At 57.8% G+C, this 16,411-nt stretch overlaps 1 protein-coding gene across 2 annotated transcripts in view; it reads left to right on the forward strand.

Annotated features, from left to right (window-relative positions):
- FBLN2 (fibulin 2) overlaps positions 1 to 16,411 on the forward strand; it is a 65,061-nt gene that overhangs the window by 36,506 nt on the left and 12,144 nt on the right. The window contains exons 3-9 of one of the 2 annotated variants that reach the window (XM_043442657.1): positions 6,517 to 6,628; positions 7,997 to 8,126; positions 9,407 to 9,587; positions 10,564 to 10,773; positions 11,337 to 11,450; positions 12,157 to 12,258; positions 14,299 to 14,439. In XM_043442657.1, coding sequence (XP_043298592.1) covers positions 6,517 to 6,628; positions 7,997 to 8,126; positions 9,407 to 9,587; positions 10,564 to 10,773; positions 11,337 to 11,450; positions 12,157 to 12,258; positions 14,299 to 14,439 — 990 coding nt within the window. The remainder of the gene's footprint in view (positions 1 to 6,516; positions 6,629 to 7,996; positions 8,127 to 9,406; positions 9,588 to 10,563; positions 10,774 to 11,336; positions 11,451 to 12,156; positions 12,259 to 14,298; positions 14,440 to 16,411) is intronic. The other variant, XM_043442658.1, reaches the window with a different exon arrangement.

Raw genomic sequence — 16,411 nt, forward strand, 5'->3', positions numbered from 1 at the left:
GAATTTTCTAGCCAGAGGATCTTTTCCAGTAATGGCTTTGTTACGGGGTGTTTGTGAGGGGAGTAGAGCATGGGGCACTTGCTGGACGGTGGCGGAAGGGCTCAAGGCGGGTACCACCCACCACAGCATCAGCCGTGGGGGCAGAAGCTGCGGCCGCCCTGCCCGCCTGCCCGGTCGCCGCCTCAGCGGGCACTCTGCTCATCTGGGTGTTGGAGCGTCCCCTGAGGGGAAGCTCAGTGTCTGGCCGTGACGGCGGCTCCCTCGAGGCTGTGTCTTCGCATGTGGGTGCCGTGCGCGCCTTCGCACCGCATGGACCTGCCCTCATGTCCAGCTTCTCCTGGCCACAGATTCAGAGACAGGAAGCAGAACAGGGGTCACTGCAGGCAGGGGCAGGGGGTGGGGAGTCCACGAGGGTCCTGAGGTTGGCGCAGGGACGACCCGGGGAGAGGTGGTCCGGGGAAAGTCAGTTACTGGACAGATCCTGGCCGTGGGGGCGCCGGGGGGGCCCCGGGGTGCTCGCTCAGCCACGTGTGTGCGGGAGCGAGCCCGGATGAGCTCAGCAACCAGGGTGTGGACGGACGGAAGAGCCCTGCGGCTGGAACTGTGTGGGCTTCGTGCCCAGGAGCATAAAAAGACCCCGAGAGAGACGAAGCCTGCGACCTCAGAGGGGTGATGGGGGGGCGGGGGGCCTGGGGGTGCTGGGCTCTGGACGAGGAGCCGGGTCCACACCTGGTGGGCTTTGCTGGCCCTGCCTCCCGCTCCCATACCGTGGACGGTGCCGGGCAGCACCAGGCTGGGCCCCCGAGCTGATCCCCCACCAGCTCCAAGTGGGTGGCCCTCCCGGCCTCAGGGGTCACGCCCCTGAGTTCCTTTGTGTGAGAAAGGGGGGAAGCCAGCGTGGGGAAGGCCAGGAGAGAATGGTGGGAAGGCTGCCAAGTGCGGGCTGGGACCTGGCGTCTGCTTGGGGGTGCAGGGGGGGCAGGGGTCAGGAAGGGAGCCTGCTCTGTCCACAGGGCAGAGAGCCTCCTCCCGGGCTGGCTCTGAGATTCGCAGACAAGGGCCTCCAGGATTGGCTGCATCAAGCTGCCCAAGCGCCCAAGTGCAGAAGCTGAGGCCGGAGAGGGGAAATTGAGGCATGGGACGCCCAGCTCCCCGCCTGATCTCGAGTGGGCCTGACAGCGGTTCCCACCTGTAATAAATGCCTGTGGAGATCAAAGTGCCTGACTCCCGCCTGGCTTGTGGCCGGACCTGCGTGCATTCCAGCCGTTAGTGTTAACCTGATAAGGCGCCCGTCTCCTGCCATCTGGCTGAGCCCCAGGGGTCTGTTGCAATCTGCTAATCTTTAAGGCCGTCTTGGAGAAGGCTTAAGAAGAAAGAATTCAGTCCAGTGAAAGAAAGGACATTGTGTGCCGAGCTGGGCGGACCGGGACAAGCTGCCTGTGTGGAGTGAGCTCCCCACCACCAGAGGTGTTCAAGCGACTCCCATGTGCCTGGAGTGTGATGGGAGAGGATGGAGTGTGGGTGATGGTATCACTCTCAGGGGCCACAGAGACTCAGGTCCCTGCTCTGAGGGGACGAGACAGACAAGTGGAAAAGGAAGCTCATAAATAACAAGAGGGTTTCACATCGTGATAAGCGCTGTGAGGAAACGGGAAAGTGAGTGATGTAATAAGATTGGGGCTGTGTTTTACCATCAGGTGACTTCAACTTTTATCCGGTTGCTTGGATGAAGGTTTTCCTTTTTGCCTGTGGATTGTATTTTCTTTTTTTCCCTAGCTTTACTGTTGTTCAGTCTGTGAGTCGTGTCCAACTCTTTGTGATCCCACAAACTGCAGCACGCCAGGCTTCCCTGTCCTTCACCATCTCCCAGGGTTTGCTCAAACTCATGTCCATCGAGTTGGTGATGCCATCCAACCATCTCATCCTCTGTCGTTCCCTTCTCCTCCCGCCTTAAACCTTTCCCAGCTTCAGGGTCTTTTCCAATGAGTCGGCTCTTCGCATCATGTGGCCAAAGTATTGGAGCTTCAGCTTCAGCGTCAGTCCTTCCAATGAACATTCAGGACTGAGTTCCTTTAGGATGGACTGGTTTGATTATTGAGATATAATTGCTCTATAATATTGCATGGATTTAAGGTGTACGATATGATGCTTCGATACACACGTAAGTAGTGAAGTGATTATTACAGGAAGGTTGGTTAACATATCCGCCGGCTTGTATAGTTCCCATGGTTTGTGCTTGTTTGGGCTGAGAACATTTCAGATCTACTCTCATAGGAGCATTCAGTGTGTAACACGGCTGGTAACTATAGGCACCGTGCTATGCGTTAGATCCTGGAACTTACTCGTCTGATAACTGGAAGCTTGTGTCCTTAGACCAACATCTCTCTGTTCCTCTAACTGCTCCCCTCACCACCCCACCCCAGTTCTTGGCGACCGCGCTATTCTATCTCTGTGCGTTTGGCTTTTCTAGCTTCCATATGTAAGTGATATCACAGTATTTATCTTTCTCTATCCGACTTACTTCACGTAGTGTAGTGCTCTGAAGGTCCGCCCCGTCGCTGCAGATGGTAGGATGTCCTTCTTGTTTATGGCTGAGTAATGCTCCTGTGTGTGTGGGTGTGTGTGTGGGTGTGTGTCGTGTTTTCTTTATTCACCCGCTGATGGACACTCAGGTTGCCTCTGCGTCTTGGCTTTTGTAAGCAGTGCTGCCGTGAACGTGGGGATGCATGAATCTCTGAGTCCGTGCTTCCGTTCCCTTCAGATAAATGCCCAGAGGTGGCATAGACGAGAGCCCTTTTTCGAGGTGGCTCCTCCTGCGCCCACAGTGGCTGCCCCAGCTTGCATCCCCACCGGCAGCGTAGGAGGTTCTCCCTTTTCCTCACGTCCTCACCAACACCCCCGTCTCTTCGCGTTTTGATGATGTAACAGCCACCGTATCGGGTGTGCGGGGATAGCGCGTCGTGGTTTTGACTACGTTTCTCTGATGACGAGTGACGTTATCACGTTGTCACCTACCTCTTGTCCACGTCACGTCTTTAGAAAACTGTCTCTCTTGGTCCTTTGCCTACTTTTAAAATAATTTTTGGTTTGCTGTTGACTTGTATGAGTTCCTTATATATTTCTTGTTAACTCTCTTATCACATATCTGGTTTTTAAATGTTTTCTCCCATTTCGTAGATTGTCTTTTCATTTTATTGATTGCTTCTTTTGTTGTAGAGAGTCTTTTTAGTTTGACATAGTCCATTGATTTTGGCTGCTGTTGCTTGCGCTTCTGGTGTCATTACCAAAAATTTGTTGCAAAGACCAGTGTTAAGGATCTTTCTCCCCTGTGGTTTCTTCTAGGAGTTGTATGGTTTGAGTAAATTGTTTTGAGTTGGCTTTGGTATATGGTGTGAGGTAAGAGTCCAATTTAATTTGGTGGATTTTATTTCTGAAGAAGCCTCTCTTTATCCTAAAGTTATTTCTGTAGGTTTTCTTCAAATACTGCCCTTACAGATGGGGAATTTGTCTTTGTGTGTGATGTGGGGTAGATACCAACACCAGATATTCCATCCTTTCCCCACTGGGTGTGAACGCCACCTTTATCATATACTAAATTCCCACAGACACATAGTTCTGTTTCTGAATTTTATTCTGCTGCATGCATCTCATTGTCTTTTTAATTATTAAAACTTTAAGGTGTGCTCCTCTTTATTTCTTTTCATGAATTTTCTTGGGTATTCTTAAGACTTGTCCTCTTTGGGATGAATTTTAGAATCAACTTGGTAAATTTCATGACGAACTATTTTGGAAGTCTGGGATTCCACTGAAGTTGTAGATCAAGTAAAGGAAAATGGACATCTTTACGGTATTTACTTCTCCTCTAAATACCTAGTGTATATTCTAACACAGTAGATGGTTACAGCTATGGTGGTTGTTCAGTCGCTGAGTTGTGTCCGACTCTCTGCGACCCCCTGGACTGTAGCATGCCAGACTCCTCTTCCTCCGCTTTCTCCTGGAATTTTCTCAAATTCATGTCCATTGAGTTGGTGATGCTATCTAGCCGTCTCATCCCCTTCTGCCCCCCTTCTCCTTTGGCCTTCAGTCAAGGTCTTTTCCACTGAGTTGGCTCTTACCTATTAGGCGATTTTTTTTCTTCACATGGATTTAGTGTGTTTACTATAGATTTATTTCCAGGTTCCTTTCTTTTTAGTGTGGGACTTTTTTTCTTTTACCTTTTCTATTTAATGGTTACTGGTGTATGGTAAAGCCACTAACTTGTATGTGTTGATTTTTTTCTACCAAATAATAATAATAATTAGTATTCATGTTAGTACTGTGTTAACATTGATTCCTTTGGATTTTCTAGAGAAGTGAAACCATGACATCTGCAGAGAATGACAGTCATGTCTTCTGATATTTCTGCTGCCTCTTTTTTATTTTCTTGCTTTATTGTGTCTGCTAGCATCTCTCAGCGTGAAACAGGAGTGTCAGTAGATACTTTTGTCGTATTTCTGCCTGCAGTGGGGCACCTGTCTAACGTTTCACCACTGGATGTGATGTTTGTTACTTGTTTTGGTAGACACTGATTTTCAAGAATGTTTTGCATTCCTCCTGGTGCCTCAGGTTGGTGTCGAAGCTTATTCCCCCTGCTTTCAGAAGGGAAATTGAAACTCAAAACAGCTCAGTGACTTGAAATGCACGCTAAGCCAGTGACGCAGATGGCTCTGAGTGAGCTCTCTGTTCCCGGAACCTTGCAGGCTGCTGACATGCCTTGCTGCCTGTCTTCCTCTGCCCTGCTGCGTTATGTGAACCGCTCAAAGACATTTAGAGGTCCTCTGGGCTTTGGTGGCTGTGCCGCTGTGGGTCTCCATAACAGAGCAGGGCGCTGAGTCTCAGGGAGGAGAGGTGACTGTAGATGGCGGCCCCGAGGTGTGGACCCAGGTACAAAGTGATTCTCTGAAGCCGTGCTGTCCTCAGCACATACGTAGGCGTCCAAGTTGGGCTTTACCTTTGAATGTCATTTGTTTTCAGACCTGGGAGGCAAAGGGTTGCATTAATTACCTTCCTCATTTCCTGGTTCCATATCATCTTACCAAGACTCTCTCTTGTTTTATTTCCTTATTTATTCCCGTTTATCACCGACTTGATGAACATGAGTTTGAGCAAGCTCCGGGAGTTGGTGATGGACAGGGAGGCCTGGCGTGCTGCGGTCTGTGGGGTTGCAAAGAGTCGGACATGACTGAGCGCCTGAACTGAACTGGTCCCCTCTCCCCGTGGCCAGCTCTCCCTCTCTGTCACCCTGGGCAGCGGTTCTCTTCCGTCTGTCTGGGTTTGTTTTTGCGTTTGTGTGTTCGCGCACAGGGTACATTGGTAATTTTCACGCAGTCTTTCCAGCTCCTGTTCCCGCTCAGCACCCTGTTCCACGCCGCTCCCTGTCTCCGTGTGTATACGTGTCCAGGTGCAGTGTCCTGGAAACACCTCGTCTGCTGTTTCTGACAGCCGTGGGGTCCTCCGTGGAGGACGTCTGCATGTTCTGTTCACGACTCCCACAGTGACGAGCACTCAGGCTGCCTCCCCACCGCTTCCCTAAGCCTCACTGCAGGGAACGTCCTCCTGCTGGTGGAATGTGGGTCTGGGCGATGACGACTGTCCTGCCATAGACACGGGGAGCAGGGCCGCTGGGCCCGGGACGCTGACGTGTCTAACTGTGTCCCAGGGGCCAGGTCTCCGTCTGGGCTGGCTGCTGCGGTCACCTCTCCTGCCCCCAGGGCACCAGGGTTCCCGCTGGTGCCTGGCATTCATCACTGTTTCCCATTTTTCTGGTTTCACAGATACTCTACTTTGGGGGTTGGTTTCTTCCATGTTTATTTCTAGGAGGTTACTGTATTTCTCAGGAGCAACTCTCTGTCAGCGTAGACGCTCCAAAAACACCTCCCAACCTGTCAACAGTCTGTTGTATCTGTCCACAGAGTTCTTGGTTATTCAGGGAATGTTGCTTCTGAGGTAGGAAAAGGTACCCATGTTGTAACCTGAGGTCTGTGCCTTTAAGACCTCCTCCCAAGCCCCAGCCCCTCCCGGCCTCCCCAGTCACAAGCGTCCTCCCCGAGAACGTTCCTCGATGGTGCTGCTGCCCCTCCTCACGTGTTGGCATCTTATCTGGTCCCTCAGAGGCACAGTCTGGGTTGGAGGTTCTTGGGAGCATTGTGGTTCGTTTGGAGAAACTGCCCAGGGCGGGGCCCAGGGAAGGAGCCAATGATACTCCTGGTTCCACCTGGCTGTCCCTTTGGGGATGGAGTGGCTCCGTGGACCCCGCCCAGCTGGTGGTCGGCTCGCCTCGGCTGGACTTACCCGCCCAGGCAGCTTGCGAGCTGTGGGCGGGTGGCGGCCCGCGTGGCAGCAGGTGGGCGAGGCCCCAGCCCAGCGACGGACAGGGATCTGGTTGGGCGCCGGCAGCCTCCCGTGCCTGCCGGACCTGCAGGCCTGGGCACGGCGGGCCCCTCTGGGTGCTGACTCTGCCCGCGTTGCCGCCCACAGTGTCCACGAAGGACCTGATCGAGACGTGCTGCGCGGCCGGGCAGCAGTGGGCCATCGACAACGACGAGTGCCTGGACATCCCTGAGAGCGGCGCCGAGGATGACGTGTGCAGGTAGGACGGGAGCCGGCTCCGCGGCCCGTGTCCTCAGCCCCGGACCCCGCACTGCCCCGGGAGCCCGCTGCACCCACATCAGCTTCCCGCAGGCGCCTAGAGGTGGCTGCCCGGCCGCTCTCCAGGTGTGGGGAGCTCCAGACGCCCCGAGAGCCAGCCCACCGTGCAGACTGGCAGCTGACCGGTGAGACGTGGGCAGCTGGGAGCAGGTGACGGGCCCGCCGTCACCCGGGAGCAGCTGGCTGCTTCTCACCAGGTGCTGCTCCTGGGCCCTGCTCAGCCTTGAGCCTTGATCGCTTCTTCTGACGGTTGTTCTCGGCAAAGGAAGCCTTTTACCCACGCCCTCCCTGTGCCAGGCCCAGGGCACGTCCTCTCAGACATTCACCCCCTCTTTATTCCTGGGATGCACCATCTCATCCAGCCTGCTCCTCTTGCTACATAAGGTTCAGAGAGGGCATATGAATCACCCCGAGCCACGCAGCTCATTGGAGACTGACCTGGATTAGATGCCGTGTTTCCTGCTGTCCTCGTGGCTCAGATGGTAGAGAATCTGCCTGCTCATCTGACAAACACACACCCTTTCCTGCTGTCCACCCACCATGCGTCTGCTGGGTGCTGAGTTGCTGAGTCGTGTCCCACTGTGTGCGACCCCATGGACTGCAGTAGCCCACCACGCTTCTCTATCCATGGGATTCTCCGGGCAAGAATACTGGAGTGGGTTGCCATGCCCTCCTCCAGGGGATCTCCCCGACCCAGAGATTGAACCTGAGTCTCTTACCTCTCTTGCATTGGCAGGCGGGTTCTTTAACCACTGAGCCACCTAGAAAGCCCTCTGTTAGAAACATTCAAATTCTAGCCTTGTCCCTTTGTTTTTGGGCTGCCTAGGAGTTAGGGCATGCAGTATTCATGAGTCTTGAACCTAGCGGTCTAGTGCTTGCTTGCATTCCTCCTGTGATGGGGACCTCACTGCTTCATAGGCAGCCGTTTCTGTCACCGGATGGCCCTTGCTGGGACATGGCCTTCCTCAAGCAAGGCCGAAGCCTGCTTTTTCATCCCCCCTGTCTTGGCTGCTGGTCCATCGGCTCTCTCAGCCTTACAGTTACTGGAGGCAGGACCAGGGACCCCGACCCCCGCCCCTGGTCAGGGACACCGAGCCCGGAGCCCCGGGGGGCCCAGGCCCGAGTCACCCTGGTCAAGCTGAGAACAGAGCTCGTGTCCCTGGGCGGGGATGTGCCGTGCGGCTGCTGCCTGGCGCCCACAGGGCACCTCGGCGGGGCTTCCCTTCCCTGAGCCGAGCGTCCCCCGGTGGGAAGCGGGGTCCCTGGCGGGCGGGGTGCTCGGTGGGGCTGAGGTGTGGCTCTGTTGCAGGACGGCCCAGAAGCATTGCTGCGTGTCCTACTTGAAGGAGAAGAGCTGCATGGCCGGCGTGTTGGGCGCCAAAGAGGGCGAGGCCTGCGGGGACGAGGACAACGACACGTGCGGCGTCTCCTTGTACAAGGCAAGCTGCCCCGGGGCTCGCGGCCTGAGCCCGCAGATCCTCGAGGGCGGAGGGAGTGGGCAGGCCGTGGGCCCCACTCCTGGGGGCGGCGTGGGGGGCGCCCTGCACCTACACAGGAAACATCGCCAGTTACCGATGGACCCATTCATTCGGGAACATTGATGGAACTCCAGTGTGTGTTGGGCCCTGTGTCACGCGTTAACAGCACAGAAATGGACAACACAAAATTCTCCCTGCCCTCACAGGGCTTTCTGTTCTTTTTTGGTCTGTTTGTACCTGCTATCAGCCAATGGCTCTGCTGGCTAGATCTAGGATGGCTGTCGCTGGGACAGTGTTTCTCTGCTCCATGTGGTCCCAGCATCCAGCAGGCTACCTTGGGCTTGTTCAGGTAGTGGCTGGGCAGGTCTCCAACACACGGAATACAGGTGTGCAAGGTCTTTTGCAGCCAGGGCTCAGAAGGGCACTCTGTCACTTCTGTCTCCTCTTGTTGACTGAAGCAAGTCATGAGACACAAGCAAGAGACTGGGAAATGAACCCTCTCTTTCATCAGGAGAATCTGCACTATCACACTGCAAAGACAGAGGACACAGTGAAGAGTGAACAACTGGGGCTGTTACTGCAATCAGTCTGCCACAGTAGTTTAAACAAATTAAAGGCTTTGATTTTGGAGGCAGGCAGTCTGGCACAGTGAATCTAGAAATATCTTTGAGCACCCAAGCTTCTGTATTTCTGCTTGATTCTTTTTAGCTTGTAGTTTCCATCTTTAAGGTCACCTCATGACACAAGACAGCTGCTAGAGCTCCAGCCATCACATCTGTTCCAGAAAGGAGGAAGTAGGAATGCAAAAAGATGTATTTTCAAGTTGAGTTAACCCCAGTTAAAAGCTCTCCTGAAAACTTCACCCAGAGACTGCTGTCTCTAACTTCAAGGGACCATGGGAAGTGCTGTCTTTTAGGAGCCAGAATAGAATTGGAGTCTGCTGGTAAATATAGAGACAGTTAATGGGTGTGACCAGGGGTTAACTTGTAGTTCTTTTCATAAGAAGTCATTTATGAATTATTACAAAGCACTTGCACTAGCTGAGCCAGACGCAGGACCTGGGGACAGGTGGCACTTCTGTCCCTGGAGAACACGTCCTGGGCAGAAGAAACAAGAGGAGGGGGAGTTTGCTCCCGTTTATCAGCCCCTCCTGTGAGCCTGGGGGCCCGGCGTGAGTCCCGCGGGCTCTCAGGCCATGGGAAGGCCTGCAGGCTGGGCCCTGAGCGTGCGTCTCTCTCCAGCAATGCTGTGACTGCTGCCGCCTGGGGCTCCGCGTGCGGGCCGAGGGCCAGTCGTGCGAGTCCAACCCCAACCTCGGCTACCCGTGCAACCACGTCATGCTTTCCTGCTGCGAGGGCGAAGACCCCCTCATTGTGCCCGAGGTCCGCCGGCCTCCAGAGCCTGAGGCTGTGCCACGGAGAGGTGGGTGCTGCTCCCCAAGCCAGGCATAGGGGCTGGTGGGCGATGGGCGAGAGCTGCTGGGGCTTCTCGACAAGGCTGGTGTCCTCTGGCCTTCTGTGGGGACCTCGGTCACCTTCCCAAGGTCTGCCCTGGACAGAGTTCTTCTGTGGCTTCCCATGATAGACTCCTATTATTTTCAAGATGGTGGTCTCATTCACTTTGCTATTTAGCCATCCATTCTGCACAACTGCGTACCATCCATCTCCCTCCCCTCTCCACCCACCCACCCTCCAATTTGCTTTTTCACCTACACGTCCATACTTCTTCTTCCCCATCCACCCATCCGTTTCACCTAGCCCCCGCCAATCCTCTGGTCCATCTTTCTACCACTCATTCCCTCATCCTTTCATCCACCCACCCCTCCATCCATCCACCAAGACAAACACTCACCTCTCCATCAACCTGTTCATCTACCTGCTCATCCACTTACCCATCCACCCACCCATCTACCTACCCCTCCATCCATCCACCCAACCCTCCATCCACCCACCCGTCCATCCATTCATCCATCTACCCACCCACCCCTCCATCCATCCATCCATCCCCCCATTCATCCATCCACCCACCCCTTCATCCATCCATCCACCCACCCACGCACCCCTCCATCCACCCACCCCTCCATCCATCCATCCATCCATCCATTCATTCATCTATCCATCCATCCATCCACTCCTCCATCCATCCACCCACCCCTCCATCCATCTACCCACCCCTCCATTCATCCATCCATCCATCCATCCACCCATTCATTCATCTATCCATCCATCCACCCACCATCCATCCACCCACCCCTCCATCCTACATCATGCTGTCTAGCTGAGCACATGGAAGGTTCTGGGGAGGACCTGATGAGATTTCCTGAGGGCCTGTGGTGTGGTCTCCGCCTCTCGCTGGGGCCGGCCTGGCTCTCATTAGGGGTGTGGACCCCCCGCCCCAGTTTCAGAGGCGGAGTTGGCGAGCCGGGAGGCCCTGTCGCTGGGCGCGGAGACGGAGCTGCCCAACAGCCTGCCGGGCGACGACCAGGACGAGTGCCTGCTGCTCCCCGGGGAGCTGTGCCAGCACCTGTGCATCAACACCGTGGGCTCCTACCGCTGCGCCTGCTTCCCTGGCTTCTTGCTGCAGGATGACGGCCGCACCTGCCGCCCAGGTGAGGGCCCGGGTGGTGGGGGCAGGGCGTGGGGCTCCTGGGATGGGGGTTGTAGTCCCGCCCCTCCCGCCAGGCACAGGTGGGAACCCACAGTTGCCAGGGCTCCCGAGCGATCAGTTTGTGAGCCCAGGCAGACGGCTCCTTCCTGGAGCTCCATCTACAGCTCCATCCATCCCGCTCTGGATTCAAGCTCAGGGCCAGGACCCCGGCCACAGAGGAGGCCCGCATGTCCCCAAACTGTGTCCCCAGCACGGGGCCCGCAGAGGTCAGGTCCCAGCACCCGGTCCAGGAGGACTTTTCTCCCTGCCAGCTTCCAGGGTAGAGTCATCTGAGTCTGGAGACCCTTTCCCCTCCCTGCCCCCGACTCTGATCAGCTGTGAGATGGATCTTTCTTGCCTGAGATGTGTTCCTCTCTGAGCTTCCGTTTCCTCTGCCTTGGGATGGGCAGGGGGTGTGTGTGAAACGACCCCACCCCCACTCGAATGCCCCAAGTGACCTCTGTAAGGGCCTGAGGTTGACTGCAGACTTGAGATCCCCTCGCGTGTCTGCTCTGCCTGTGACAGATGACGGCGCCCCCAAGCCGGAGGCCGCCGAGGAGTCTGCACAGAGGCCCGAGTCCCCCCAGGCAGCCCCCAACACCATCGCGCTGCCCGTGCCGCAGCCCAACACCTGCGAAGGTAAACCCGGCCACGGGTGGGCGGGGAGCCCTCCGGGGCTGGGCGTGAGCAAGGTGGCCCTGCCCAGGGCTGCTTCTGCTTGGGGGGTTGGCTGACCTCGCTGTCTGTGCTCTGAGAGGTGAGGTGGGGGACACGGCCTGGGATGAGCACGTGTGGCCTCCGGACGGCCCGTCAGCTGCCTTCAGCCTCAGTTTCTGTAAAACCAAGAGCGTAGAATCCCCACCTGCCCGGGCACCCTGCGGCCTGCGTTCAGCGACGCGCGGGGAGCTCTCTGCATCCTCCCCTCCTCCCTCCCTGTCTCCTTCTCCCTGGCATCCCTTGGTGCTTGAGGGAGGGCTGGGGAGAGGTGGCAGAGCCCAGACACCAGCAGGGTGTGAGCAGGGGGGGAGACCTCGTGGAAAGGGTCAGGAGCAGGGTTCCCTGGCTCCTGGCCTCTCCACGTGTAGGCTGGAGCCGGGGGTGATGAGCTGAGTGGTCTCTGACTTCCGTGTGGTTTCCTGGCAGACGGTAAGGCGTCTGCCTGCAGCGCAGGAGACCCAGGCTCAATCCCTGGGTCGGGAAGATCCCCTGGAGGAGGGCATGGCCACCCACTCCAGTAGTCTTGCCTGGAGAATCCCATGGACAGAGGAGCCTGGCAGGGCTGCAGCCCGCGGGGTCGCGAAGCGTCAGACACGCCTGAGCGACTGACGCGTCCCTCTCCTGGCAGACCACGGGCCCTGCCAGCAGCTCTGCAGGGTGATCGGGGACGCTGCTGTGTGCTCCTGCCTGCCCGGCTACGCCATCATGGCGGACGGAGTGTCCTGCGAAGGTGAGTCCCCGCCGCGCACCCGCACACCTGAGCGGCCCCAGCCGGGGGAGGTGGTCCAGGGCCGAGCCCTGCCGTGCCGAGAGCGGGGAGCAGGCGCGGCTGCCGCGACCGCCGGCGGCACGGGGAGCGGCCGAGAGCGCTGCCACCCCGCGGGCCGGCTGTGCGTGCAGCCCCGGTGGGCACGCGGGGTGACTGCAGCCCCCCTGCTCCCGGGAGTGCGCCTTCTCAAACTTCACCGTGCAGCCGGTCCCCTGGGGGCCTGGGACCACGCCGATCCTGAGAATGCCACCTGGCCCCAGAGATCCGACCCAGTAGGTCTGGGGAGGGGCCCGAGGCCCCCTGGACCCACCTCCGACTGGCTATGTCCTTGAGGGCCACCCCGCATGAGTGGCCTGTCTTGGCTTGTGACTGCCTTGCCCCTGTAATGGTGAGCACTCTGGACTCTGAATCCAGCAATCCGAGTCTGTATCTCGGTGGGACCTTTCTTTTAGCGCTGCTGGTGGCTCAGACGGTAAAGAATCTGCCTGCAACGCAAGAGACCTGGGTTCGAGTCCTGGGTTGGGAAGATCCCCTGGAGGAGGGCATGGCAACCCACTCCAGTATTCTTGCCTGGAGAATCCCCATGGACAGAGGAGCCTGGCAGGCTACAGTCCATGGGGTCGCAAAGAGTTGGACGCGGCTGAGTGGCTAACACGTCTCCTCTTGCTCACAGCCCCTTTTCCAGTCATGGGTGAAGCCAGGACAGCGGGCAGTGCCTCCCACTGGCCGCTGTAGGGAGCAAGGCCGGGGCGGGGGCAGCCGCAGCTGCTGGGCCTGCTCTCAGAAATCACAGAGGCGTATGGGTGTCGGTGACGCTGCCTTCATATGGGGCTGGAAAGGGTCTGAAAGCGCGTCCCTTTCTCACCTGTGAACCTGCTCAGTCTGGGTCTGGCACCGAGGCGAGGGGTCTGCCCTGTGGGCTGGGCCCTCCCTCTGTGAGACGGGGTCATCAGGGCATGGTTCCCACAGTGAGCATTCCCTGGAGCCCCTCCGTGTCTGGAGGTGGCGCGGGCACAGTGCGAGCCGATGGTGTCGGAGGTGCTTTAGTTCACGTTCAGGAGACGCTGGCGGGGGTCCTGGGGGGTTATGTCTGTCTGGGAAAGACCCCCATCCCTGTCAACAGCCAAAACCTGCCTCCAGTTGCTTGCCCGAGACCGTTCTGTTGTGGGCGGAAACCATCCACATGCCCAGAAGGGGCAGGAGACTTGCCCAGGGTGCCCAGACGGCGGTGCCTGGCAAGCCTTTCCCTCAGATGGTGGGGGCTGAGCTGGCTCTGCTCCCCGTCTCCCGGGACCTGTGTCTCTCCTGGGCCCGTGTCCCTACCCCTCCAGGCCCCCGCTTCTCTCTGCAGGGCCCCCAGTGGTGAAGGCTGTGGTGTCCAGGTCAGGGGGTGCATGCAGAGCATGTTCCGTGGGTGCAGCCTGCCCTGGAGGGGAGTCCTGCTGGGCTCCACCCAGTTTAAAATCATCCACCAAGTGACCAACAGTGAAAGCTCGAGAATTGTTTTTAAGTGTCCAAATTTCAGGTTTTTCTCGGGTCTGTGTAATATCCGTCTTTATGATATCAGAGCCCACAGCCCCGATTCCCCTTTGGACAGAGCAGGCAGTGCTCTGCAGTGCCCACGGAGACCCCTCGGCCCCTGCTCCTGTGGGTGTCCCCAGCCTGGCCCCCTAAGCCTCAAGTTTGCAGCCCCCAGCATCTGTGACTGCCCTGGCTGCCCGTGGAGGTGGAGTGTCTCCGGAGCATGGGTGGGGGACAGCCTCTGGTCCCGCCCACTGTGTGACCCCAGACAGGCTGTCTGCCGTCTCTGAGCTTCAGCTGGCCACCTGTCCTTACCAGGGCTCCTGCTCCCTCATCCTTCGACCACACAAACTCAGACTTGGGCCCAAAGCCCAGAGGGACCGCTGATGGACGGGCTGAGAGGCCCCGGGCCCCATCTGTCACCGGAGGCCACACCTGTCTAACGGCCCTTCTGTTTCTCCTCCCGCGACTTATCACTAGACCAAGACGAGTGCCTGCTGGGCGCTCACGATTGTAACCGGCGACAGTTCTGTGTGAACACCCTGGGATCCTTCTACTGTGTCAACCACACAGTGCTCTGTGCCGAGGGCTTTATCCTCAACGCACACAGGAAGTGCGTGGGTAAGCCGGAGCCCCGCCCGCCGCCACGGCCCCCCGCTCTGCTCCACGCCGCGCGCGCCATGCCCGCAGCCACATGCTAAAGGGCCCGACCTTTGCATGTGAGCTCTCAGCACGACCCCCACGCTCCGTGTCCTGTCCTGCTTCTCCACTGACCCCCTGGGAAGCTGCTCTCCCCAGGGATGGGCCTGAGTCAGAACTGGAGCCGGGATGTGACCGGGCGGCTCCCTGCAGAGAGAGGGATTGAGACGCGTGGGCAGCAGGACAGGGTGTGTGGGGTCTGGGCAGGGGGGCCGGGGTTCAGAGCGGGACCGCCTGGGATCTCTGGGGTCTCGCGCTTCCTCTCGAGCCTCTCTTTCATCGTCTGTGAGAAGGGGGTGCTCAGGGCACTGCCCCCTCTTTGGCGATTATGTGACATGTGCGTGACATAGCCAGAACACAGGGCACAGTGAGCATGTGACCTCAGCTGCTGAGATTGCACTCCGATGCGGCCAAAGTCCCTTCCGAGGCAAATGGATGGAGCTGGGGTCCGGATGGTCCGGATCTGGATACCCCAGCTGGGTGTTCATTTGCTATGTGACCCTGAGCCGTGGAGCCCTCCTGTCTGGGCAGCTGGTCTCCCGTGGCTGGTGGAGGGGGGGATCTGAGGTTTTCTCGCAGGAAACATCATGGACCTGACTAGAGAGGGACCCAGGGCAGCGGGGCACGGGGCAGACTGGGAGATGCTATGGCGGGGGCACAGGCTGAGGGGGAGGCCATTCCAGCCGGCAGCGTGTGGACACCCTCCCTGGAGAAGGCGGCATGGGCACAGGTCGCCAGGGACGGCAGGGACGCAGGAGATGAGAAGGGCATGCAGGGCGGAAGAGCAGCTGCAGGAAGCACGTGGAGGTGGGAACGGCTTGCGCCCAGACCCCCCAGCCCCCGTCGTCTCTGTGCTTGGGGACCATGCCCAGCCTGGGCATGTCCGCTGTCTCACCCGCTGCCACTGGGCAGCCGCGTGGCCACTGCAGACATGTTTGCCCCCGGCCCCGGCCGCGGGCACAACATGAGCCCTGCGGAGCCTGCTTGTGTGTGTCTGGGAGGATGGTCCACGGGGCCTGCGAGCACCCTCCCAGGATGCGGTGTGCAGGTTTTCCTGGCGGCCTGGAGAGACGACTTTGTCCTCAAAGGGGTTGCCGGGCAGCTGGAAAATGGGTTTTGGGGTTAAGAGCAGAGGTGCCTCCATTCAGCAAGGTTTATGGTCGTTCCCTCAGTCTTCCCCTCCTTGTGATCCTGCCTGGACCCCAGCCTCCTCTTCATCCTTGTTCCACGCACGTGTTCATCTCGTCTGTGAACACTCATCCTTTGTATCACTTGTCTGTCCACAAACGTGTTTTCTGTGGTGCATTTGTAAGCTCCAGGCGTGTTCTGTTAACCTCGGCTGGTGAGATGGGAGATGGGTGCCCGGGTGCAGAGTGTAGACTCTGCGGCCAGACCGCCTGAGTTCAAGCCCTGGCTCTGGCATTTTCTATTTGTAGGACCCAAGGCCAGTCGTTTAATCTCTCTGAGACTCAAGTTTCTTCACCTGTGAAGAGAGAAATAGCATCCACCTCCAAGGGTCATTGTGCTGGTTAGATGAGTCCATGTAAGGAGTTTGCTAGAGTTTGATGTCATAGTCATGACTCAACAAATGTGTTATACTGAGGCAGCCTGCATAGGTAGTGAGCTCCCCGTCACTGGAGGTATGTAAGCCAAAGTGGGACAGGACTGAGGGGTGCCAAGTCCAGAGGACTTCTGACAGGCTGGTGACCTCTGTGGGGGAACCCGCTGTGCTTTTCTGTTGGCCTGTTGGGCCCTGTCCTTTGAGGACTGTCGTGGGCCTTGGGGAAGAATGTTCCAGGTGGGCCGGGCTTTGGGAAGATGGGAGCCCCGGCTCTGTGGCCCACTGTGCGGGGTGAGGAAAGGACTGGGCACTCTGGGCTCTGTTCTTGCTGTT

Source organism: Cervus canadensis, chromosome 22 (assembly GCF_019320065.1).
Source record: "Cervus canadensis isolate Bull #8, Minnesota chromosome 22, ASM1932006v1, whole genome shotgun sequence".
Classification (NCBI taxonomy): Eukaryota; Metazoa; Chordata; class Mammalia; order Artiodactyla; family Cervidae; genus Cervus; species Cervus canadensis.